The following is a 27,502-nucleotide window of genomic DNA, read 5'->3' on the forward strand; positions in this document are numbered from 1 at the left end:
CTCTCTGGAACTGTTGGTTTTGCTGAAAGAGGTGCAGCTTTTGTAAAGGAGGGAAATAACCTCAGTATTTTACATTTTAAGAAAGAGCAGGTGCAGTGGTTACAGCTCCCACTGAAAAGACCTGGGTTCAAATCCCACCTCCTGCTACAGCACCCTTACATTTATTCAAGGAGCTGATGCTTTTTCCATAGCAACTTACAATGTTAAGTCACTTACAATTTACAGCTGGGTAACTTCACTAGAGCCACTTAGGGTAAGCACCTTGTTCAAGCATACTATAACTGAAAGGGGGATCTGAACCTGCGATCTTTCAGTCCAAAGGTAAGACCTCGAACCACTACGCTATCAGCTGTCCCCTGATGAAAGCACTTACCCTGAACCAATACAGTAAAAATTACCCAGCTGGGTAAATGGGTAGACTATTATTAGAAGCTTACACTTGTAGGTCACCTTGAAGAAGGCATGAGCTACAATAATAAGAAAACAAAGTAAAAGACAGCGCGGTACAGAGAACGTAGAAGCATCCCGCTTACAGGAGCTGCGCTCCGTGGAACCTCGCATATTTTTACTAGTCCAGGCAGTAGAAAAAGATGTTTGGGTTCAGCTCCCGGTGTTATTTAGAGGAAAGCACCAGACAACTACTTATTTTGGCTGGGAAAAGAGCCCATCTTCTGTAGCCAAGGAATGAGAAGAATTCTGCTCTCCTGTATTTAGTCACGAAGAGCCGAAGAAGGGAGGAGAAGTGCCGTGATGCCCCCTAGGGTACAACAGCGTACGGCGCACAGCTGCATGCCGGCTGCTGGGTGCGAACACCGAATCCAATTTAAATGCAGAGGGAAGCTACGAAGATAAATAACTTCTTGAAGGAAAGTTAAAGAAAAATAAGTGACTTGATACAAGTAAATAAATAAACATTATATCCCTGAAAACAAGACATGGCAACAGCGCAGTGCGGGGCCACGCTGCCTCGAAACGAGCGATTTCTGGATTTCAACCCAGTTAAATACGTGTTCAGATATTCAAACCAAAGATGGGAGAGCACAGAAATAGCTGCATCTCCTGTTAGTTGGGACATGTTGAGCAGATGCCTCCATCGACGTGTATTAAATTCTGCTTGTGGCTGTTTGGTCAGTCGTGTGAAGGGCCTGCAGTGACACTTCTACAGCCAGGAGTTTTAATATCTGTAGGGGGCAGTCTAACACAGACATAGACACACACACACCCACACACACACACACACACACACACACACACACACAACCTAGGCTGTTCCAGCTGTTACTGTGGGACAACAGTTGTGGTCACCTCTGTGTCTTGCTTGTGTTTTATAGTCCCTAAACACGGACTAAGGAGCTGTTTACTCAAAACCTTGTCTGAGCAGTGATCATTGCCTGGCATTTCATCTAACTCCACATCATTATTATTATTATTATTATTATTATTATTATTATTATTATTATTATAATCTGACAGCTCTCACCAATGCTACTTACAATGGTTGTGCACTGATTTAGCCATTTATACAGGTGGGTAATTTTTACTCTATCAATTCAGGTAAGTGCCTTCATCAAGGGTACTGTAGCAGGAGTTGGGATTCAAAACCAAAAACCTTTAGAGCACTGCGCCCCCACCTTCGCCCCAGCTTTCGATGTGCAGTGTTGACTAGTCCCGGTGAGGTTTACTGTCCGCATGCGTCTCTGGGACAGAGTATGCAGCCTTATCGAAAACAATGAGACACATCACATAAAGAGCAAAATTCTCACCACATCTTTGTTGGAAGTTCTGCAGTGGCACGGTGCTGCGACCAAGAGGAATTGAGTAAGTTGTCTGTCGAAGACCAGATTAGCATGGACCCTCCCCCTAGGCCTACCTGCTGTCCTCTCTGTGTGGTTAAGGGTTTAAAGAGCCAGTGTTTGGCTGCGGAGGAGACTCAGCCAAGGGGTGCCACAGAATCCGCATTGCTGGGAACCTACTGGTGCTCACAAGTCACAACGAGTCTCTTGGGAAACTTGACGGAGGTAAGATAAGGGTCCCGGGAGACGCCTGCTCCTGATCCAGACTCCAGGAATCGCAAGGTCACTTACGTGTCCGTGAAAAATTCTTCCACGTTTCAAGAATTGTGGGCTTGACTGCTATGGATCTGCGATGGCAGAGAACAAACAAGGGATAGGTTGAAGGTGTGTGTGTAAGTGTGTGTATGTTGGGGTGGTGGGGTAAGCGGGATGAGAGTCAGTCAAGTTCTCCAGTTTATCGACAGATATGGAGTTGTATCTCAGCAACCTTCTGCGGTGAACGAGTTCCCTTCCTTCTTCTTCGTACCGTTATTTTTAATTAATTTATCCGACACTTTTCCCTAATGCAGCTTCCAGTGGGAGGTTTGTACACTAAGTTACTTACAACAGTTTACCCATTTATGCAGCAGGGTCGTTTTTACCATACCAGTTCAACATAAGGTGGGATTCAAGCCTCTGTCCTTAAATTGCAAGGCTACAGCACTAACCACTGCACCACCCGCTGTCCCTTTTCCGCTCACTGGAGCATCAACTGTGGACCTTTCCGTCTGCAAGCAAACAGGTGTGCGGAAAGAGAGCTGTTTAGTCTCACTGTAACATAATGAACTATCATTATCTGCAGAATACATAACGAACTATTACTACGCACATAATGAAAACTATGCACGTTTCTAAAAGCCCTTCACTGAGATTTGAGGACAGGAACACAGTGGAATTTAACTGATGTGCAGAAATTAGACCCCCCACAGGACCTCTAACCTATAGACTGTCAATGCGGGTGTTGAGGTGCGGGGGCACCACCTGCTGGGCTCCAGACAGACATGTAGGAATTTTGGGCTTGTGTCTTTTGACTAGGGGGGTGCAGTGGCGCAGTGGGTTGGACCGGGTCCTGCTCTCCAGTGGGTCTGGGGTTCAAGTCCTGGGTGTGTCTCCTCCAGCCTTATGCCCTCTGTTGCCGGGTTAGGCTCCGGCTCCCCATGACCCCATATGGGACAAGCGGTTCAGATGATGTATGTCTGTCTTTTGACTAAATGAACATGGACCCAGAGAAATCACTAAGCACCTGCCCGTGAGGTGATACAGCAGGTGAGGTGCCCCAAAGCAACCAGGATGCAGACCCTATGCAGGAGTCGAACCCACAACCCTGCTGCAGCGGCTTAGCCCACTGACCTCGCACACCTCCCGTCTGTACTGCGCGACATACGGAGACGCTTTGGGCTCGTACCGCGTCTGTGGGGGTTTTAACTGCTCTCTAGCTCTAAGGATGAGTATAATAAAATAATCAGACGCATAAACCATAAATCCCTTAAATCCAGAGCAGGTAATTAACAAGTTTGCTGAAGACGTTATTATAATCTCACATTGCATGTTCATTATGGGCTTCGCGGCATTAAGGGCTGAACTCTCCAGAAAGTGGCTTTTGTCTGAAGGATGCGTGTGTAAATACACAGCCGACCACAAGGCACTTTAATCCTATGTAATTGCCATGTTTACTGCACGTGCGGGCTGGGGGTAGGGGGGTGCTGGGCTCTTGTGAAACAGTCTGGAAAAGATCAGCTGTCCAGTGGGTGGGGGAGAGGGAGACAGACAGAGAGCGAGACAAAGTGATAACCACGTTGAGGGTAGCGGGGTGGGGCAGCGGGCCGACCTCGAACACACCTGCTAACGGATTCCAGCGATGGCACGTTAAACAGAAGCCTAAAATAACACGGCTTGGGGGGCTCTAGTCCATCTCTCACATGAGAGGTTCACCTCGGGGGGTCTTTATCTAGCAGCCCACGTCCCGCGAATAAATGAACGAAACCGGAGCACGAGGGAGGAGACCTAGCGGGGGCTGCGTTCGCACCGCCGTGCTGCTCGTAACACTTCCAGGAAGGACGGCTCCCCCTCGCTTTCAGAAACTTCACGTGTTTGCAGACACCTCCTGCTGCGGCTGTGGAGATACCCACCTGGACTTCTGCAACTCCGTGCTCAGCTTCAGGAATCAGGCCTTCCCAGGAGATCCAGGTTCGATCTTGAGTTTGACCTGTCCAAGTCTTTCCGAGTGTCTCCCCTCCTCGTCTGTCTACACTGACTCTGCCCGTTTCTGCCTGCATCAAGTTGACCACTCTGGTCACAGTCTACAAGACAGTCAAAGGTTCTGCACCCGATACCAGCAGGACATGATCACTTGGTGGACCCACTCACAAGGGTCCAAAATAAAAAGTCTTAGCTTTCAGACTTTTCAAGGTTCTCAGTTTTGGTGGAATGAGCTCTCTCTGTCCCTCAGAGCTGCTGAATCTCTCCCACATTCAAGAAGGATCTCAAACCCTGAAGGATCTCTTTCAGTGCCACTTGTCTCCTGAGCTCCTGAAAGCTACATAACCGAGGCCAACACTATCTGCTATGATTATCTATGGATTTGCTATAACAAACAGCTGCTTGAAGGATGTCAACCAGCAACGTGGTGATATCAGCCCAACAAGCCTGTGTTTGAAGTTTTTCATCTGTAGTCGACGCACTAGTAGTTACTCTTCTTGTACATCGTTTCAGAGAAAAGCATTTGATAACGTAAAAGTAAATGTTTTCAAGAACCTGTACTATCCTGTGGATGGCTGCAGGGAAGGAGCATCTCTCGGGAGAGTTTGGGGGATTTCTCACCCCAAGGTGTCACCAGACACTGGGTCAATTTCCTCTACAAGCCCAGGGTGAATAAGAGAGGACTGTGAGTAGTGGTCTCACTATGGCCCAGTCTTCACTCCACCGCTGGGTCAGAAACACACATGAGTGTTTACTCAGGCTGCACCTTAAGGTGTGAACACAAAGAAGGATGAGTGCCTGGGTGGGGGTTGGGTCGGTGCTCCGCTCTGGGGTCAGTGTGGTGCACCGGTTTTACTTGGTTTCTTCACTGGGAAGGGCCTTGGAAGAGCAGCCCAGACACAACAATTATGGAACGCACCACAGTTTCCAGAGCGAACCTTCTGCATCCGCGTTGTCCGTCGGCCTCGCGCTCGTGATTCACTGGTGTATCCTCTTTGGAGTGGAAAGAGAGAGCAGTTTGGAATGAGAAGCGGAGCGGCCACTCTCTCGATTCTTCGATTCCTCTTTCGGGGAGAAAAGGAATGCAGAGGAGAGGAATGGAGAGGCTACTAACTGGCTCCGCACTGAGGATGTCTACTGGGATTCCTGCACCGCTGCAGTGCTGCCACTGGATGTGTCCAGCCTTGTGTCTCCTCAGGATTCGACACGGAGCCTCACTCATCCGGCCCCGAGGCAGGGTGTTCTCCCCAGGGCGGTCCCTTAGCCACTTCTTGCCTCCTCTGTTCACCGTGCCAATTCCGAACTCACTGCCGAGGCAACACATTTAAAAACTATCTGTGATAAATGATTTGGTGCAAGACGGTGATTAAGAAGACAGATCCCAGAGATGGGCTGTGGGTTCGAATTCAGCTCGGTCTGTGCGGAGTTTGTATGTTCTCCCAGTGTTCATGTGGGTTTCCTCAAGGTGCTCTGGCTTCCTACCACAGTTCGAAGACATGCTTCAGGGGAATTGGTGGCTCTAAATTGCCCCTCGTGTGTGTGTGTGTGTGTTTTACACTGCTCTGCTATACAGGTGTTAGTATATCTAACACTGCACATGATCTGGGATAAAGGTGTCAGGCAGGCAGTAGTTTGCAATCACTGCAGGTCACTCTGGGGAAAAGCATCTGATCGCTGAATTAGCGTCAGTGTGAATGACCACAATGTTGCTAATTCAGGTTCCACAGGGAGCTCTAGTTAGAGGAGGTACGTGTCAATGAGTAAAGCGATGAAAGGAGGCACACACAAACAGGAGACACACATGGCTCGGTTGCAGACGCGACGACGGGCCCCTCGCACGCACGCGACGCCGGTTCCGGGACGCCCTCTCTGCGAGCGGTCGCTCCGGGCAGACGTGTGAGTAAACATGAGCCTGCGGAAGGGGACCACAGACTAATCCCAAGGTACTAATCTGACAGGCGATCGCACTTCCCCCACGCGGTCGCTCGCGCCGCGCACCCTGACTCACACCCAGCGCCATTCTTCACTTTCACGATGCGGTCTATGTTTCTGGAAGCTTCCGTGTCTCCAGCTACCCACCGGCGGCTCTGCTTTCGAGCCGCCTTCTCCGTAGATCCGCTCAGCCCTCGACAGGAGTTCTTTGGCCTGCTTTCAGCCAACGGGCTCCGGGCGCAAGGGGTCCCTCTTCGCAGGGCTGCAGCAGAAGAGTGGCACTCGGTGCGTCTCGACCGCTGTCCCGCCGCGCTCTGCGTGTTCGACATTCCAACCGGGGATATTTTTGTCCGCAAACCCAAAATGACACCGTTATTTTGACGAGACTGTTTTTCCTGCTGAGCAAGGCCACAGGAAGTGTAGGTGACCGGGTCTGGTTAACTAGCTCTCAGTCGCCCCCCCAGGGACCCCCCGCGGGTGGGCCCATGATTCACTGGTGCCTCTCTGCCCCCTTCAGGCCTGAAAATAGGCTTTTGTTGTCCTCCCAACAAGCGCTGCTCCTGTCAGCTGAAGAAACAAACAGCTGCCGGCACGGCGTATGCAATGGTGCGGTGGTGCTACGCCAGGTCTCGGGCCACGGGTTTGAATCCCCGCAGTCCTGTGCAAACCCCAGGAAAGCGGCTCAAAGCAGGAAGGTGGAGCTCAGCGCACAGAAAACCACCAGGCAGCATCCGCCTGCTCCTGACCTCCAGAGCAGACCGTGAATGAGAGTAGTTGGCTGCAGCAAACAAACGACGTCGATCCAAATTCCACTTTAGGGACATTTGTTTTTGACATAATTCCTTTAATTATCCCAGCAATGCATTTATTATTGAAAGGTTTCTGATTTATTTGGAACCACTTTTAATTATTTCTTCCAGTCCTATGAGTTTCAGTTCATCCTTGTGTGACCACGCTAATCGGGGGTTCCGGTCACGAGACTGACCGCCCATTTCAACCACCAACCAACCAATGTCAACAACAACTTGTCCCCAACGGACACAAGGCCGGAGAGGGAGGGGACACACCCAGGATGGGACGCCGGTCCGTCGCAAGGCACCCGAAGCTGGGCTCGAACCCCAGACCCACCACACAGCGGGCCCGCTCATTTCAGTGTATCGCATATGTGATATTAAGCTTGTTGCATGTAAAAATGTATATTTTAATGAAATATTTCACATTGTGTTCTCTATTTAGAGGGGTATGCTTGCGAAAAACTCGAAATGCTGAAATAAAGTCTTGTTTTAACAAACCGATGGAGGTATTTCCTAAAAATATTTTTAAGCCGTGTTTTGAGACCTGTACGCTTGTAAATTGCTCTATATACTGTATATCTATATTTAAATGCAGTGATTTTTTTGAAAACACTTTTGATTTCTTTAAACCCATTGACCAACACCTTTTGTATGATTTTGTAAAAATTATGGACAATACACACACACACACACACACATTTTCAGAACCGCTTGTCCCTCACGGGGTCACGGGAAACCGGAGCCTACCCGGCAACTCAGGGCGTAAGGCTAGAGGGGGAGGGGACACACCCAGGACGGGACGCCAGTCCGCCGCAAGGCACCCCAAGCGGGACTCGAACCACAGACCCACCGAAGAGCAGGACTGCGATGGACAATACAGTAAATTAAAAAATTCCCTGGACTCTCTTGTCATTGTGGTATGCAGCCCCCCGAAGTGCGGTCATGTGCAGTAAAGACCGGTACCGACATCTTTCTATCGATGTTACAGCGTTGAATTGCCTGCGGTATTTCTAGAGACACGTGAAGAGGCTGCGTGGTGTCTGGTGGCCAGGTGGAGGAGGGGCAACACCAGCGAGTCTTGGCGGCGGCCTCGAGTTCGAGGCACAAAGCAGGCGGCGGAGTCCACCGGGCCCGTCACCATCAAGCATGGTAAAACATCGTTTTCACCGCGTTTCTCTGGTACCCCGTGCACAGGGATGCTCGTCCCACTCGCTCACTACATTTTTAATAGTAAAACTGGCGGAAAAGCACTGAAAGGTACACCAGCGGCGGGACCCAGGCGAAGCTATGTCTGTGCTGGCCAGGGGACACGTGTCACGCGTGTGTCTTGGTCTGGCGTGGTGCTAAAAGGCATGCGGCATTTCTGAGCAACATTTACAGTCGGGAGCAGATTCTGTGCATTCCTGGTGTGTGGCACCATCAGACACACACACACACGCGCGCATTTCACACGATCGAGGCCCCCCGCGGCTCTGGAAAGTACCGTGGCGTCGTCCGCAGGACCGTCGGCGGGAGGAGCATGTGAGAAGCACCGCCTCCTGGCGGCACTTTCAAGGGCCAAAACCCATAAGCTCTCAAGGGCCACAATATTTTACCATTCAAGAGATACAGTGTCTGTCCTGCACCACTGAGAACAGCCCAGAACGCAGCCCTTTCATGTGCATTCCGGCCTCACGGAACACGGGTTCCGGGGCGAAGGGGCTCCGAGGAGGGCCACAATGCGGACACTGTCTCCGTTCGCCGAAGCGAGTCCCTCTGCCGTGTTTTCGCCACGGCTCCTCCTTGACTTTCCGTGTTTCCTCCTGCTGCAGTTTAGTAATACGCTCCACATGTGTTCCCAGCCCGCCCTCTAGCCCTTCCACCCATCCATCTGTTCATTCGTCCATCGCTCCGTCCAGCTCGAGGACCAGCAACGCCGTACCGCTGGTCAGCATCGGAACCTTGGCTTGCAACACGTCTCACGCACACACACACACACACACGGAGCTAACCTATCATCCGAAACACGTGGACACCAACAGCACACATTTACAGTACACTCAAAGTACTGTACTCGTCACACAAACTGCTGTGTTTTGAGGACCCATCAGCTGCTACATGCACTGGTCAGTAGGTGGCGTAGTGTTAGGCGTTGCCTTCTCCCCGCTCCAGCTGCAGTGTCTTCGATCGAGGTACATACCCAGGAGCGACGCAGTGAAAATGACCCTGCTGCATAAAGCGATAGATCGGATAATAACAAATCAATAACAAGATAAGTGACTCTGGAAGTATTAATGAATAATTAAATAATAAACCTGCTGACTGGCTCATATTTACATCGGCACTAATTACCGCAGAGTAACGAATACGGCTGCGATTATTGTAGTAGAATGTAAATAAATCAGAGGTGCTGTGCAATAGACTTGGTGCATGTTCCCTGTGTCTGGTTAGCTATATTTATATAATGTTTATATATATTCATGTATTTCTATATGTGTGTATGTATATAGGGAGTGTGTGGCCCTGAGCCCTGTTTCAGACACCGAACAAACACTCACGCTCAGATTCCCGCGTCCTTCGCAGGCGGGAGGCAGACGGCTGGCAACCTGTCCCGGGGGGGGGGGGGGGGGGGTGGTTTGGGTGGGGGCAGGGGTTTGGGTGTGGCACTGTCACCCATATTTTTTCCTCCTCCCAGGAGGTGTTCCAGCACGTGGAGCCAGCAAGGAGAGAGGGAAGAGAGAGAGAGAGAGAGAGAGAGCAGAAGTCCTTCCACCCACTGAGGACACAGAGAGAAGAAGTGACAGGCAGGCAGCGAGGGGCTCAGAGCAGCTGGGTTCCACGGCCAGCCAGAAGAGAGACACACACACACACACACACACACACACAGAGCCGAAGGAGCGTGCGCTCACGAGGGAACGACCGGAGCAACCATGTGGATGGACGACCTGTGCAGCCTCAATGGGCTGGACCCCCTTTGGGTGAGTGCGAGTACCTGGGGGACACACACCTGTGGGGCTGGACTTGCTGTCACACCTCATGGGTCACGGTGAGTGCAGGTACCGGAGTTGTCAGGGAGCTGTTTGTGTGACCGGAAGGTTTCGGGGTCGAGTCCCCCTGAACAGTGTTGCTGATGGGGCTTTTTCCTGAAATGTGAAACAAAACGCAGACTGAGCAAAACATCCAGGGTTTTAATTGTAAATTGTTGGGAAATTGATTATTTCATCTGACCAGATAATGATTCATTAGTTACTTATTCGTTTATATGATGTTTTTCTCCAAAATGAATCACAGCGATAAACTACTTTGATTCGCCCATTTATACAGCTGGGTAATTTTTACTGCATCCTTTCAGGGTGAATACCTTGATCAAGGGTATGACAACAGGCAGTGGGATTCGAACCCGGGTCCATTGAGTCGAAACCTAAATGAATAAATAGATAAATATAAACCTCCGACGGAAACTTTTTGATGTTTATTCCAGAGCCCCGAGCATGCTTATAATAACGGGTGCTGTGTGGCAGCTCTTCTTTTGCCTACATGTGTTTTTAAGCTGCCTGGTGTTGGAAATATGTGCTTGAGTTTTTCATTTCTGAATCACATGAAATGCCATGTCAGCACTTTCAGCATCACATGACCCCTGACCTCAGGATTTGGATGATTCACTAGATTCTTGGAGCATGTGTAGTGTAAATATACTGTACTCGCTCCAGAGTCGTGTGTGATGTCAGAGGGGTCCAGTGTGGAAGCGCACAGCCGCTCGGAACCGTTAGAGCCCGTCATCCGAGACGTGCCAAATGCAGGATTTTTGGAAACATTTCTCAGCGTGTTATCGATGTACAGCATAGGGAGTCATGTCGAAGGTCCTGGATATTCCCCCAGAGGCCCCCCATGTGGAAGGGCTGTAATAACTGCCACCTGGGTTTTGTTCTGGTTCTTTCTGTGGCTGAAACACCTCGTTGATGATCATAGCATGAAAACCTGCAGTCCTTCATCTTAAATGGAAACCTGTGGAAATGTTCACCGGAAGGTCCCGAACTCCACTCCACAAGGACTGACCAACTTGCGTGATGCCCGGCGCACACCCTGCCTTCTGCGAATAGCCCCCTCCCCAGCACCTGTCTGGGTTGCAGACATTGGGAATGGCACCGTGGACCACTTCTCCATGGGCATTCCTGTCAAAATCCCGCTGCACCCCTACGCCCCCCCACCACAGGTCACCGTGGTCACTCTATGATAATTCGGACACCTGGTCTAAACCAGATCAACGAGGTCAAGGTGAACCTCTGGCTTTTCTCTCAATGTATAAATGCAGTGTTCAAATTCCACGGTTCTTGACTGAGTAATTACCCCAGGCTGGTGAGCACTGGTCCAGCACATGCGGAACTCTGGGTTTGTGGACAAACGGGTTTTTGACCATTCCGAAAAACCAAACCACAAGCACAGAAGAGCAACAAGAGCCCTTGGTCCTTTCCGAGTCCTGCGTTTGCATCTCGAACCTCGAACACTGCTGATCTCAACTCTCATCTTCTTATTCCCTACATCCACTTGCTGAATCATAGAAGCATCTAGACTCCTTCTAGGCAGCCCCTTAAGGCTCTTTCATTTACAGCCAGTAGGTGGCACAGTGGTTGGAGGAGCCACATTGCACTCGAAGGTCTCTGGATCAAATTCTACTTCCCGCAGTACACTTGACTGAGGTACTTACTCTGAACTGATATAGTAAAATCTACTCCGCTGTACAAATGGATTAACTGCAATCAAAAACTCTGTGATAAAAATGTCAAAGAAATTCTTTTTTGTCTCTGCGTTGTCACAACACGCTAATTAAAAATGTTCACGATATGTCCAAACGCCGCGCATCTAAACGGAAGTCCCGTGTGCACAGGGACGCATTCGAAAAAGACTTGTGTGTTCTCTATTTTTATTAATTCAGCAGTAATATTGTGTTGCAATCCTCTATTCCAGAATCACCCAATGGGTGACTTTTCTTTTATGCTGGAAAAACTAACACTAAATTTCTATGATAATTCACATGAACACTGGACACTTGGACTGTAGACTCCCTGGACAATGACAGATGATCACATTTTCAAAACATTGCTCTTTCTGCCCTTGTGTTACGTATTTGCCTATAATACCTCGATATGTCCGTGTTGCTGCTGTTGCTAAGACAATCGATAATAATAAAAAAAATAAGAGGAGAGAACGGACCTTGGGGGACATTAGAGGGAAAATATGTTTACATGGCTAAAAAAGTCCCGGTTGGGCTCCCAGTCATGCAAAGTGGAACCACGCTGTTGTTTACCGGGGTGGGGAGGAGCTGCCGCTTGGGCCGTCGACTCGCTGCTGCCGGGGAGTGTTGCATAATAGGTGAGAAGAAGGAATCCGCTGCGGTTCTCCACACGGCCTCAGCGTGCGCCGCAGCTCCCTGAGCATCAGGCTCCGTGCCCTGCGAGCCCTCGCCGAGACGGTCGCCCTTGTGGAGTCACCGGGGTCAAGTCAAATCACGTGTCCCAACGCGGTCTCTCCACGACAGGTTCCTCACTTCGCTCTTTCCCGTGTACTCCAGGACTGGAACCGGACGTGGTACACTCCCAACCCAGACCTGACCCAGTGCTTCCAGAACACGGTCCTGGTGTGGGCACCGTGTGTGTACCTCTGGATCTGCGCACCTTTCTACTTCCTGTACCTTTACTGCAACGACCGTGGCTACATACAGCTGTCCAACCTCTGCTGGGCCAAAATGGTGAGCTGAGGAGTATGATGATTACCCACCGGTCACAGTCGCAGGTCACTCCGGAAGCGACCTTAAACCACAAACGTGTCTGCAGAACGATCCTTAATCTGTGGGTTTAATGGAAATGGGTATTTGGGGAAAGCCAAACTGCGTGAGTGCAGACAACGGTTCACGGTTACCTTTCCACCCAGGTCCTGGGGCTCATCTTGGCTTCCTTCGGCTTTGTGGAGTTCTTCTACGTCTTGCTCGAGAAGAACCAGGAGATCGAGCAACACTTGGTGTTCCTGCTGAGCCCCGTCGTTCGCAGCCTCACCGTGGTAAACATTTCTGGCCCTGGCTTCGGTCCCTCACCTCTCACTGCGGCGTGTCCCGTTCCGCTGGATTACCCAACAGCGGTGGGAACGAGGTCCTGATGGCCGCAGGCTATGGACCCTTTACAGCGCAATGGTAGCGTTATGAGTGCACACAGCTGAGCAGTTTTTTTACATCAACTTCATATAACCAAAAATCAGCGCTTATGGGTTGCGTATGACACCTGTGTCTGAATGTCAAAGTGTTTCATGGCATGTTCCACTTTCCTTCATACACCTTCACACGGCCCTTTTACGGTCTGCTTGGCTGGATGGTCGTGATTTACACTAATGATGGGAACTCTCGCAAGATCAGGACCCAAACCTGTGCTCTGACGCCCCCCAGGTGCTGGTTATCTGCACGGTCCATGTGGAAAGGGTGCGTGGCTGCCGGTCCTCCCCGGTCCTGTTCATCTTCTGGCTGCTGGCTGTCCTGTGCTCCCTGGTGCCCTTGCGGGCAAAGGTCCGGCTCGCCGTGGACGAGGTGAGTGAGACCGTGACTCGAATCGCTCTGGGACGACATTTCCAAGGAATTAAAGGGTTCCGCTTGATGATGGTACTTGACGATCCTTTGCCGGGTGCTGTATATTCCCGCACCGGCCGTCCCCTGACGTCGGCTGAGTCTCCTTTGAACGGTTCTAGTCCACCAGCAGGGGGTACGCCGGTGTTGTTGGTCACGCACACAGACAGAGGCCAACACCAGTGCAGAACCCCCTGCAGAACCTCCACCTCAGCCCCCCTGCTTCTCTCACAGCCCACTTTACCGTCTGGCTCAGGCAGACAAGCGTACATTTATCCCACGTGTGTGCAAACGCACACAGACACTACACACACGAGCGGTGTTTCTATAAATAGGCGCGGTCCGATTTTAGCTTTTTTTATAGCCCCTGGCTGAGCGCTGCCGCATTGCTGAGGCCTGATGAATGGTGCGGTACAGCGTCTTACCAGCCTCAGACCAGAACCGCCACTTTAGGACCGCAGAGATAAGCCAGAGCGGGTGGCTAACGTGACACCCGGCACATAAATGTCCCTCGGCGAGCGCACGGTCAGACGCCGCAGGAAGGCGGCAGAGCCCCGTGCGAGAGACACCTCGGCAAGCACCCGCTGTGGGGTCTCGTCCCACCCGTCTGGCCCGACCGCACGATCAGTCCCTTTCCTTGTTTGTCGAGGGTGACGGGCGACAGCGAACCCAACACGTGGCAACTCCGCGCTCTACTGAAAGGGTCCCGGGAAGACCCTCGAAAGGTAGCAGTGCATTCTGGGAAATGTGCAGCATTCAGAAATTAGAGACGGAAGACAATCCTTGCCCTCCAAGTCTGTCGAATAAACATTCAGACGGAAAGTCAGAGTTCTCTTTCGGAAAGTCAGAGATATGAAGCATTCTTTTAAAGAAAAACAATTTTTGGTTGTACAAATAAGGAAAATTCAATAAGTGCTGGCTCAGCAAAAGTCTGATGAATCTGATCTTGCGACCAGCCTTCCCTACACTCATCCTGTCTTGAATGAATTTGCGAACAATGGAAAACCGCTGCATGGCCTTATGAAAATATTTACTGGGCTTATTATTCAATGCAATGGCATTTCTGCTCATTATGTCATCATTTTACTATCACAACCGGCATTTTATTCTGTATAACAGCTTGGATCAGCTGTCGTGGGACAGAGATACACACCTAATGTGTCAAACCCTGAAGGTTGTTGTCCCTCGGATTAAAGCCAGTTTATTAATGTGTTAATATGACTGGAGACAATGACCACTAGTTTCAAAAAGCCTTAATCAAATGCGCTAGTGACCCTACACAGCTTCGCACAGCAACACAACCCATGATCCTGAGACATTTGTTTCTCGATATCATAAATGTGAGTGAAATTACAGGTCAGCAAAAAAGTATGAAAAGAAAGTGCAGAAGGCACTAAGATAGACTGCAGGGCGAGCGATAGACACACTGGAAAGAAAAATAATATTAAAACGTGTTACCAATTCTGTTTTTGTCTGGGAACCAATTGCTTTCTCCTCATAAAAATTAATAGCAATTCAATCCTTTCATGAAGGACATATGATGGTTTCACGGATGATATAGCCCCCTGTGTGAGGGATGAATGAACGAACGAACGAACGAACGAACGAACGAACGAACGAAAACTTTTTATTCCAAAGGAAATCACACATCTTACTTTTATCCCAATGCCAAGACGCACATTGGACACGTTTGTGTGCCAGTGCAGTACATGAGTAGGCCTTCTGCCTTAACATTCACACACGCAAACACTCACACACATAGAATCACAGCTACTGCTTTCCCTCCTCTTCTCCACGCCACTTGGCAGCAACTTGGTTCAGAGGAACCGTCTCCATCCCTCCATTTCTGAACTGCCCTGCGGAATTTGGCTCCAGGTATGAGAACTGCGGTGCAGAAGCTGGAAAGCGGCTGAGTTTAGCGAGTTCATGTTTTCGAGCCCATTCGAGAGGTCCCCCAAAATAAGTTGACCTATATTTGCTGATGGTCCTTGCCAGCTGTATCTGTTTTGTCTGCGGCTAGCGCGAGCTTTTCGTCCACCACCTCTCCGGGCCATCCCCGCCCCCGCACACGGGTCCGAACCTCCCAAGAGGGAGGCTGTTTACCGGGGGTATCGAGTTCGCGTGTTTTGGCAGCGCAGAATCGGCCATCAAAACAGCCCGTTTTCTGGTCCGAAACAACACGCGAGCGCCAGGGTTTGAGTGTCTCCTCCAGACATTCATCTCCCACCAATCAATTAGCTGACGCTTTTCTCCGCAATGACTTACAGCGTTCATCCACTTTACCGTTCTTTACCCCTTCTTACCAGAGCAAGTAAGAATAAGTACCGTTCTTAATGGTACCACAACAGGAGGTGGGATTCGACCCTCCGACTTATGAGTGGCTCTAACGACTGCACTGCTTGCTGCCCCTTTCAGTACTCAACCTCTAGTCACCGTGCATGCAATCAGATTGAACCACTAACTTTTTGATTTATACATTTATAACATCACTAGAATGATTTTTAACACTTTACGTGTGGAATTAATTTACCAACCCACATATATGCAGGGTAGGCTCTGGAGTGTGTTACAGCTTTGCCATTGGCGAGTCACCGGTCCCTCGCAGCGGCCCTTCTTCAAAACCCATGATCCACTGTGCTTGCAAGGTACCAAAGTCTGTATAGTAGCATAAAAAGCTTACAGTGGGGGTGTTTGGGCTCCCCAGCACAGGAACAAAAACGGTCCAATATTCAACAACAGGAAGCGGGTGGACCGCTGCGGTTTTGAAGAAGGTCCCTGGCATCGGAACCCGTGACACCATTCAAGTCTCAGGCTAATGACTAAGGAGGCATGCTAGGAAAGCATGACACGTTTTGTGGTGTGCATTTTTGTTCATCAGTGAGAACACACACGATTTTTACCATGGTAGTTGTTCGAGAGTCCCGTTTGATGTGGAGCTTTTGGATTCCTCGGAAAATAAGACTAAAGCACATCATTGCTTATGTTATTGCCCTTATTACTGGAAGACAGGACACAACTATTTCAAAGACCAACAGCGATTTTTTTGGTAATTTCAAGAAAATTACTGTGGAACCAGTAATGGATCATTGGTAGGTATTATCAACACAGACAGGGGCTCTTGGGTTAGTGACTCAAAATATTCTTTTTTCAGAATTCCGCAGGAAAACTGCTGTGGTATTTTACAAAACGAGCGCACAGCAACTGTAGACAGTGCCATGTAACAATGTTCCAGCAGAAGGTAACGGTAACAGCTGTCACTTTGCAGTCAAAGGACCCGAGTTCAAATCCCTGCTCTTGCTATAGTACCCTTGAGAAAGATACTTACCGTAAAGGGATCAGTGAAAATTACCCTGCTGTTTAAAGTTTTAAAGAGTTTTAATCATTTTATTGTACGAACCCAACGCTGTAAGTCATCTTGAAGAAAGGAGTCAGCTAAAGATGGTTATTTTAGTATGTGATCGTGGTGGCCATCTGTGTGGTTTCTGATGTTCACCAAAGGATGGATGGTGTCTATCTCAGCCAATGCATATTGACTGGGATATCATTTATCTCCTGCTAAGAGCTTCTCTTGGTTGCCTTATTAGGGCCAAAGGGAAGGTCTGCCAGGCTGCCGTATCTCAGTCATTCTAAGCTACTTCTTACCCCCTTGGTGTGACAGGACTTCTGGGTGGAGGGCGTGCGCTACGTGGCCTTCTTCTCCTACTTCTCGGTGCAGCTGGCCCAGCTGCTGCTCTGCTGTTTTGCGGAACAGCCTTCCAGTGCCGCAAAGCCCGTGAGTGCCAAGGTGAGCGGTCACTCCCAAATGCGCCGCCATAGCATCACACGGCACCACAGACACTGACACCAGTTGTGTTGATGCTTCCAGAACCCCTGTCCAGTCCAGGACGCCTCCTTTCTATCCAAGATCCTCTTCTGGTGGTTTAGTGGGTGAGCGAGTGTCTATTCACTGCAGAATCTTAAATAAATGAGTTACGAATTGCTGCCCAAACAAACCGTGCAGACCTCAACCTCAGTGACTCCTTCTGTGCGTGCATGCGTGCGTGCATGTGTGTGTGGGGGGGGGGGGGGGGGTTTCTCATAGGCTGGTTGTGAAGGGCTACCGTAAGCCACTCCAGGTTGAGGACCTCTGGTCGCTGCGAGAGGAGGACACATCAAAGCGCATCATCTCCAGTGTGGAAGAGGAGTGGGCATTGGAGTACACCACACTCCAGCGGTAAAGCAAAAAACGCAATCCGACACAAAAGCAAGGGGAGTCAACCCAACACGCCATTACAGCTGATATCACTTCAGTATCTAATACCAAGAACACACAAATTCCACACAGACTGAGCCAGATTCAAACCCACATACAAATGCACAGCCTAGGAGATGAAGGCACAAATGGTGCCTGCTGTGCCACTGTGAATGCTATTATGCACTAAATACACACGCACACGCGGTCTGAACCGCTTCTCCCATTCGGGGTCGTGGGGAGCCGGAGCCTAACCCGGCAACACAGGGCGCAGGGCTGGAAGGGGAGGGGACACACCCAGGACAGGATGCCAGTCTGTTGCAAGGCACCCCAAGCATGACTCGAACCCCAGACCCACCAGAGAGCAGGACCCGGTCCAACCCACTGCGCCACCGCGCCCTCCTGCACTAAATGTACATGGTATCTGAAATTGCAACAGTGACAACCCCCATGGCATCTGGCACAGGTTCGACAAGGAGAATGCAAGAAGGCCAGAAAGGCTCAGCTTTTAATTTAATTAGCAAGTCCCACAAATACTGCAGTCGAAGGAACTGCTATGTGAGCCATTTTTGACATGAAAACGAAACGCGAGAAAGGCAGCAATGCGATGTCTCTGACGCAAGTGCCCTCGTGTTGTGTCCCACGCAAGTCAGGAGAGGGCGCCATGCGAGAGCCTGCCACCAGGATCCAAGCTTGCTGAGCAAACGCTGCTCCTCTGGAAGCTCAAGAAGGAGCAGAGTTCAGGAGTACGCCTGCTTCGCACCTTGGGCCGGAGCTTTGGGCCGTACTTCCTGCTGGGTTCTTTGTGCCTGGTGGTCCATGATGCCTTCATGTTCTCCATCCCACAGGTGCTCAGGTGAGATACTTGGGGTTGCAGGTGGTCACAGCTCATGCTATAACAACCCAGTCGCCCAACCATGAGGGCAGAAGCGTCATCATCAAGACCCCACCACTAAGGGAACCCCACCACGTACACCCACCAAGGAGACGCATCCAAGAGCTGAACATGAGCCTAGCAGTCTGGCCTTGGTTGACGGTCAGGGCTGCATAAGAATCGTGTGCTAGGGTCACACTCAGTTCCGTGCTATCGCCGGGAGATGCCAAATTCCTTCCCTCGCCAGCACCATTTCATAGCAGTGCTGTCACCTCCGGTGGTTGCACCCAAGCAAATGCACAAATAGATCATCCACAGCGGAAATGACTCTCGCCATCCTGCCCCTCCAGACTACCACAGCCATAACTCACAACATTGACCGCACTCTGCTCCACAGCCTGCTGCTTGGGTTCATGCGGGATGAGGATGCCCCCTTGTGGAAGGGCTACTTCTATGCCTCGCTGATGTTCCTGCTGTCATGCCTCCAGTCTCTGTTCAACCACCAGTACATGTACATGTGCTTCACTGTGGGCATGAGGGTGAAGACCGCTGTGATGGGGCTTGTCTACAGGAAGGTATTTCCAACTATGTTTGAGTCCATGACTTGAAGTGCAGGAGGAGATCTGTGTAGTCAAAGCATATTTTGACACTTCTGTCCTTCCTCTGGGCCCTTCAAATCTCACCATCAGACCTTAGTCATCAACAGCGCTGCACGCCGGACCTGCACAGTGGGCGAGATTGTGAACCTGGTATCTGCTGACACCCAGAAGCTCATGGACTTCGTGGTGTACTTCAACGCTGTTTGGATGGCACCTATTGAGATTGCCCTGTGCCTTTTCTTTCTCTGGCAGGTAACCAAGCCCAGTTAGGGTCACAGCAAGCTCAGTTGGGGTCAGTGTACCTCAGAGATTCTCAAATACCCATAGCTCTGCATATCAGAAGCCACTACATCCCATCTTTCTCTTTTTTCCTCAGCACCTTGGCCCTTCAGCCCTGGCCGGCATTGCCACGGTCATCCTCATCTTTCCTCTCAACGGATTTATCGCCAAGAAGAGGAGCAAGCTCCAGGTACTCTCCCATATGTCTCAATGTTGGATTTCAAACCGCGCCATCAGGCATCTGTCCCATCCTCCCACTGCTGTTTGAATAAACTTTGGGAAAGTAGGGTGAGTTTGTGGGTTAGATGGAGCTTTTCAGTCCTGTGACGCCTACTTGCTGCACTGACAGCAAACAACCACAAATGGCCTGTAAAGAATTCATTTCTCAATTATACTACTACAAACAGGCAATAAGCAGCGTACCACACTCAGTCTCGCCCGTATCATTAACCATGACTCTTAACCGCACTCTGGCACCACTTGTTTTCCTGTGTCTCAGCAATTACAGACATCAAAAGACACAGCTGATACCCTTTTATGTAATATCTACAGGGAAATATGTTTATGAATCACTCTTAGTTCATTTCTGTTCTATGGTTACATTGCAATCACTGTTTACTCAACTTTACTGTGTCTCCTTGTACTACATTCCTAGGAGATCCAGATGAAATACATGGATGGGCGCATCAAGCTTATGAATGAGATTCTGAATGGAATAAAGTTTTTGAAGTTCTATGCATGGGAAAAAGCCTTCCAGAACCAAGTACTGGACTACAGGGAAAAGGAGCTGAAAGCCCTGAAGAAATCCCAGATCCTCTACTCCATCTCAATTGCCTCCTTCAGCTCCTCGTCTTTCCTGGTTGGTATCTTTACACACTGAATTCAACTCAGATTTATACTTTATCTTCCGGATGCTTTTAAGAAAAAGAACTTTGCTTAAAGAAAAAACTGTCTTCCTGAGCCTGAAGCCATCTGCATTCTGTTCATAGGTCAAGGTTCTTATGCCCTAAGCACAAAAGATTTGGGTGGTGACCCTTTTTTTGTGGTTTTCTTTCAGATAGCCTTTGCCATGTTTGGAGTTTACATCCTGATGGACCACAAGAATGTCCTGGATGCACAGAAAGTCTTTGTCTCTATGGCTCTGATCAACATCCTCAAGACACCACTGAGTCAGTTGCCCTTTGCAATGAGCACCACCATGCAGGTAAGAGCAGTGGCCAACAGGTAAAACTTTCCCAATATCCATCACCTTCCTCAGTCATCATTCTAAGCACAAATCATGACCCTACCTGATTGTCATGACCCTTCCCAGATTTCATAACCCTTCTTGATAACTCTTATTCAACCCAACTGTCATCTCTACCCAACATACATCACCCTAAAAAACCTGATCTCATTTACCTTAACTGTAAGCAGGATTACATTTGCTTTATTGCACACATTGCTCAAAGATTAAATAACTTATGTATAGAGATCATAGAACATATCACAAACAGGACCATATCCTTTGATTTCATGTGTGTGATATGAAAATAAGGGTTGGTTGCCTTCAGACAAAACGTTGGAGACAAAGATCTGTCTTTCCAAAGAGTGTGGAATATATGCACCCGTTTTAAATTATACCTGAGACTATATAGCCTAACTACTTTAAGTACTGAAAACTTTACTAATGAAGTATTTCAACTGATTAAGCAAATTGGTGGAGGTTGCAAATGGCTTAAGAAAAAGAGAAATAAGATGGTAAAGCATAACGATATGTCTTATTTCCACTGAATGAAAGTGTCACTTCTTCCTTTTAAGGCTGCCGTTTCCCTGAAACGCCTGGGAAAGTTTCTATGTCAAGATGAATTGAAGGCAAGCAATGTGGACAAGGGCCCCCCGAGTCCAGGTACGGTCGAGCCTAAATCTCCCCAGGACAACGTTGTCAGCCTTCATATAGTCATACGGCAACACTGGTTTTGATTACATACGCAAAGCCGTACAACAGAATAAATTGTTTGGACATCATCTTAAGAATATAGTATAAAAAAATGTGGTTTCTAGAAGGCTAAAGAGACAAGAAAATTGTAGGCCTAGTCACGCCAAAATTGTAAAAAGCAACAGTTGAGGTAAAAGCAAACATGCAATCATAATGGTGGACACTTCACCACACAACCCGTGCAATAACAACACGGTCATTTGGAAAAGTAACCTAATTAGGTACCTTCCAACTACAGGTTTAATGAAGACTATATATCTTTTTTAATACTTTTCGACTGAATTTTCAGAACTCTATCTCATCTATACAGTAGAAACGTTTCCTTTGAGTGAACTTACAAGTGGCTTTCAGTCAACATTTCAGTTCCATAATTATCCTATTTAAGACGACATGGGACAGTGAAGTTAATTTGCTTATTTAGATTTGACTGTGTCTCAGATGGAGATGCTGTGGTGGTTGAAAATGGGATGTTCAGCTGGTCCAAAGAAGGCTCTCCTTGTTTGAAGAGGTGAGCTTCTGTGCTTTGTGTGCTGCTTTTGGATCTTTCAGGTTCCTTTCTTTTATGTAGGAAAATCATGTTCATTTCACCTCAATACGGTTATGAACGTATTATTCTTGCACCTTCCATGTGCAGGATTGGCGTGCGGGTACCGAGCGGCTCCCTGGTGGCAGTGGTAGGCCACGTAGGCAGTGGGAAATCTTCCTTGCTTTCTGCCATGCTCGGGGAGATGGAGAAGAGGAGCGGTCAGATCTCTGTGAAGGTGCAAAAGTTCTTGCCAGATTCTCTTGATAGCTTACATACCAATACTGCTTTTTGAGGACTGATGCAATTTAGCACCCTACGAAATGGTCAAACTGTTTATTGATTCCATGGATTTGGTTATAAAACCATTTTGCCTTAAACTGCAGGCTACCTGAGGTACTTGCTTATTCAATCATCTCTGCACAGGGCTCCGTGGCCTACGTGCCCCAGCAGGCCTGGATCCAGAATGCTTCCCTCCGAGACAACATTATGTTTGGGCAGGATAGGAAGGAGAGCTGGTACAAGCAGGTGGTAGAGGCCTGTGCTCTCACACCTGACCTGAAGATTCTGCCTGCTGGTGACGAAACGGAGATCGGAGAAAAGGTCAGTCCCACATGACCAGCTCACCTGTTGTGACTTACACTATTTAGCACGTGTTCCATGCTGTCCATTGTTCGATTCTAGGGACTGAACTTGTCTGGCGGTCAGAAGCAACGGGTCAGCCTGGCTCGTGCGGTGTACCGCAAAGCAGATGTGTACTTGCTGGATGATCCTCTGTCCGCCGTGGACACCCATGTGGGTCAGCACATCTTTGACAAAGTTGTCGGACCAAAGGGTGTGCTGAAAGATAAGGTACAAAGGTTAACACTGTTACACAGTTCTTGGTCAACAGCTGAAATCCAGCTGTAAAAAATGAAATTGGACTATATGATGCATCCTGTGTTCCATACAGACCCGCATCCTGGTGACGCATGGCCTGAGCTTCCTTCCCCAGGCCGACCTAATCCTTGTGATGGTGGATGGTGAGATCACAGAAATAGGTTCCTACATGGATCTTCTGGGCCAACAGGGTGCTTTTGCTGACTTAATGCACGCCTACACAAGCACTCAGCATAAAGAGAACATCCCCTACCAGGGTTAGTCCTGCTCTATCACCTCTCTTTACTCATTTTGTTTGATTTTATAGGTCTCAGTTGAGTCTGAGTTTTCTGCGCAATGTAGGGGCTGCTTGCCAGGGTATATTTGTGTAATTGATTGAGTATTTTGGTTTCTGGCTTCGTCCTACTGGTGATTAAAAGACAAAAATGCTGATGTTGCCTTTAGAAGCTTATTTTACACACACTGTTGACATTTGGTTTGGAAGCTACTGTTTACAGCTGCCTTAGATTGTCAGCACAACTTGAGATTTCAGATAGCACTGTTTCTTATTTCTTTGCATGTGGCAGGTCCCAAGAAGTCATCCTCTCGACTTAGTGTGACTGATTTCATGCTTGTTCCCCGAGAGCTCTCCAAGGAACAGCTAATAAGGTACATGTCACACTGAAGTTAATGTTTAGGAGCATACTTACATTTTACAGATTCCAACATCTTCTGAAGTTGATGTGAAGTTTGATGGCCCTTGGAAGACTAAGTTATGTGAAAGATCAGTTGGCTCTGAGGAAAGTATGATACTGTGTCCCTTTCAGTGGTGACACCAGCAGTACTAGTCTGCAGAACATGGACCCCATGTCTGACCCAGACGATGACCCGGTTGAAGATCTCGGAAGACTGACTAAAGCCGACAGGGCTCATACTGGAAGGGTGGGTCAACTAGTAATGAGAAAATTTTCATTTGTAGGAAGAAAAAAACTAGACAGTCTGATTTTGCAAATACCATCATCAACTGTTACCATGAGTTTTTGCCCTTATTGCATTTTCCTTGGATTGTCACAGGTGAAGTTGGAGATGTACGTGGAATATTTCCAGACCATCGGTTTGAGATTCATTCTGCCGATCATCTTCCTGTACGTTTTCCAGCAGGCTGCTTCATTGTCTTACAACTATTGGCTCAGCTTGTGGGCTGACGATCCTGTTGTCAATGGCACCCAGATAGATGCTGACTTGAAGCTGGGTGTTTTTGGAGCTCTGGGTGTTGCGCAAGGTTGGTGATAACATCTCTCATTTGAACAAATAAACACCTTCAAGAGGTTAGTCAACCACTGTAAAGCTGCATCTTGTCTGGAACCAAGCACTGGTTTCCATATTTTAGGAGTGGCAGTTTTTGGTACCACGGTGGCTATCTCTTTGGGGGGGATCATTGCCTCCCGTCATCTTCACCTGGACCTCTTGAACAATGTGCTGCACTCGCCTATGTCCTTCTTCGAGTGCACACCCAGTGGCAATCTGCTCAACCGCTTCTCCAAGGAGATAGATGCCATCGACTGCATGATTCCAGATGGACTAAAGATGATGCTCAGCTACCTCTTCAAGCTCCTGGAAGTCTGCATCATTGTGCTGATGGCCACACCCTTTGCCATGGTGGTCATTTTGCCCCTCACCATCTTGTACGCCTTCATCCAGGTATGTCAAAGACACCAGAATGAAATGTGAACACTGTCTGCATGAACATGCCAGAAATATTTTGTCAACTTTTGGCAGTTGTTGATGCCGTGGTCAACAAACAATTCGCAATGCAAAGGTGACAGGGTTCAAATCCCTTAAGAAGTGCTCTTGCCATATTCTTGAGCAACCTACTGAGTAAACATGGAAATGAGTATTATCACAAACCCTTATCATAGCCTGTTCTGTATCCTTTGTTTTCCCCCTCCTCCAAAGAGCTTCTACGTAGCCACGTCCTGTCAGCTCCGCCGCTTAGAATCTGTGAGCCGCTCCCCCATCTACACCCACTTCAATGAGACGGTGCAGGGTGCCAGTGTGATTCGTGCCTTCGGGGAGCAGCCCAGGTTCATCCTGGAGGCCAACTCCAGGGTCGACCACAACCAGACCTCCTACTTCCCCAGATTTGTGGCCACCAGGTCAGAGTCATGAACTCTGTAATACTGGAGAATCTTTCCTGCGGTTCTTCCGGCCTGCTCCACGTGCAGCTGGACGTGTAGCCCATATTTTAGGTACATATCATTATTGAATGAGGGTCAAAGGGTCAGACTTGTGTCATATTTTTGTAGGTGGTTGGCTGTGAACCTTGAGTTCCTTGGCAACATTTTGGTACTTGCGGCTTCTGTCCTATCCGTTATGGGGAAGGACACGCTAAGTCCTGGTATTGTGGGTTTGGCTGTGTCCCATTCACTCCAGGTAAGCAAAGTCTTTCTGAAGTATTTTTCACACACTAGAGAAAAACATTTACAGTGTGCAGTGGCAAAAATAACCTACTGGACAAAACATTACTTATACTGTTTACATCCAAGATTTCAGCTTATTTTTCCAAACAAAGGGAAATGGCTTCAGACCATAAAACCTAGATAAGAGCTGGGGTTGAACTTCAGAATTAAGGCAAGAATCTCATGCTATGAAATAAACGTAGCTCAATGTTTGAAGCAGAGTATACCAAGAAGATATCCTGAAAATCAGACTCCTGGATTCAGTTTACATAATACCACCTCAATAAGATTCAAACATGAAGAAAAGGGCAGCGAGGTGCTCACTGTGCTTTGTGGTGCAGGTAACAGGCATCCTGAGCTGGATTGTGCGGTCCTGGACCGATGTGGAGAACAACATCGTGTCAGTGGAAAGGGTGAAGGAGTATGCCGATACCCCTAAAGAGGTGAGCATAACCTGGATCACAAGCTTGGTTCCTTTCTCCATCATACCAAATGCTTGGACTCAGCATCAGGTTCAACATCCCAGTGAAAGCACTGTGTGTTCCCACAGGCACCATGGGCAATGGAAGATGTTTCTCTACCTGCATCTTGGCCTCACACAGGAGCCATTGAGCTTCAGGAGTATGGACTGCAATATCGCAAGGGTTTAGAATGGGCAGTCAAAGACATCTCTTTGTGCATTCAAGAGAGAGAGAAGGTCAGTGCCAGCTTATAGTCTAGTATAAAATGGACCCGTTGGAAAAAATAGTCACTTGTAACTGGTACAAAACTGTTAATTGGTGTATATCATCCTGGTCTAGGTAGGAATTGTGGGAAGGACAGGGGCTGGAAAGTCGTCCCTGGCACTTGGAATTTTCAGGATTTTAGAGGCCGCAAAGGGAGACATTTTCATCGATGGGGTCAACATTGCAGAGATAGGCCTGCATGACCTCCGGTCCCGCATTACTATCATCCCACAGGTATCAGTTTGGGCAGCCCATACATACATACATACATACATACACACACACACACACACACACACACATTTTCAGAACCGCTTGTCCCATACGGGGTCACGGGGAACCGGAGCCTACCCGGCAACACAGGGCGCAAGGCTGGAGGGGGAGGGGACACACCCAGGACGGGACGCCAGTCCATCGCAAGGCACCCCAAGCGGGACTCGAACCCCAGACCCACCGAAGAGCAGGACTGTGGTTCAACTCACTGCACCACCGCACCCCCCACACAATCAGTAACTGGAACAAATTCAGGTTGTTTGTAAAGGACTTGTGGTAAAAGATAGTGGAGATTAAGGTCACAGCTTGAGCTCAGTGGCTGGTTGATAAGTCAGAGTCTGGTATTTGCTTCCACCTCCAGGACCCAGTGTTGTTCTCAGGAACACTGCGCATGAACCTGGATCCCTTCAACAGCTACTCTGATGATGACGTGTGGAGCGCCCTGGAGTTTGCCCACCTCAAAGATTTTGTGTCTGGGTTGCCAGAGAAGTTGAACTATGAATGTTCAGAGGGAGGGGAGAACCTCAGGTACAACCTGGCTGGTTTGTCGGCTGCTCCTTCTTTCATTCCTCTTTGTTGGTGTTTTGACTAGCTGTCCTTCTCTTCTTCTTATCCCACAGCCTAGGCCAGCGGCAGCTGCTGTGTCTGGCACGTGCTCTCCTGAGGAAGACCAAAGTCTTAGTCCTGGATGAGGCTACGGCTGCTGTGGACCTGGAGATGGACAATTTGATCCAGACAACCATCCGTAGCCAGTTCGAGGGCTGCACCGTTCTGACCATTGCGCACCGTCTCAACACCATCATGGACTACACCAGGTAAGGAGCCATGACACACAGAAGAACCATACCAGATGAATGGAAGGAGCAAGGAAAGCAGAAATGAAAATTCCTAAAAGAACTGCTGTTAGAAATAAGAACTACCACTTTGTCATTCCCACATTACCAAAAGAGTTTCCATCATTTCTGTTTTCATCCACAGAGTCATAGTCATGGACAAGGGCCACATTGTGGAGATCGATTCACCGTCTGGACTCATTGCTCAGCGAGGCCAGTTCTATAGCATGTGTCGTGAGGCCGGGCTTGTATGATGGCAAGGCCAGGGCATTCCCAGGATAGGGGAACTCAATGTCCTTCTACCCCCGTCATCTGACGAAACACTCAGAAAGGGCAGGGGACACGGCCACTATCAGAAGCACCAGAGCAGCTATGATTTTCAAGCCCTTCCGACAGGACACCGTAAACTTCAACAACATGACAGGACAAAAGGTAGTCTCGGTCGGAGTTCACGTTGGCTTGGACCATCAGAACTGAGTCGTGGTCATGTGGTGTTAGGTGGGCTGTGTGAACTCACAGTGATGTGT

The 27,502-nt window shown here is 48.8% G+C and overlaps 1 protein-coding gene across 1 annotated transcript; it reads left to right on the top strand.

Moving 5' to 3' along the window:
• Positions 1-9,672: 9,672 nt before the first annotated feature.
• On the top strand, positions 9,673-27,229 carry LOC108937236 (multidrug resistance-associated protein 1-like). The gene is made up of 31 exons (XM_018757032.2): positions 9,673-9,714; positions 12,306-12,482; positions 12,665-12,790; positions 13,170-13,307; positions 17,002-17,127; positions 17,209-17,270; positions 17,425-17,556; positions 18,224-18,430; positions 18,846-19,023; positions 19,138-19,299; positions 19,424-19,516; positions 19,982-20,185; positions 20,384-20,530; positions 21,127-21,214; positions 21,743-21,812; positions 21,939-22,065; positions 22,254-22,430; positions 22,512-22,679; positions 22,780-22,963; positions 23,273-23,354; positions 23,513-23,627; positions 23,760-23,967; positions 24,076-24,386; positions 24,642-24,841; positions 24,992-25,118; positions 25,486-25,587; positions 25,695-25,841; positions 25,945-26,103; positions 26,504-26,670; positions 26,763-26,957; positions 27,121-27,229. Exons 1-31 carry the CDS (start codon positions 9,673-9,675, stop codon positions 27,227-27,229), a joined length of 4,530 nt encoding a protein of 1,509 aa, XP_018612548.1.
• Positions 27,230-27,502: the final 273 nt, after the last annotated feature.

The sequence above is a fragment of the Scleropages formosus genome, chromosome 8 (assembly GCF_900964775.1).
Source record: "Scleropages formosus chromosome 8, fSclFor1.1, whole genome shotgun sequence".
In the NCBI taxonomy this organism is placed as follows: domain Eukaryota; kingdom Metazoa; phylum Chordata; class Actinopteri; order Osteoglossiformes; family Osteoglossidae; genus Scleropages; species Scleropages formosus.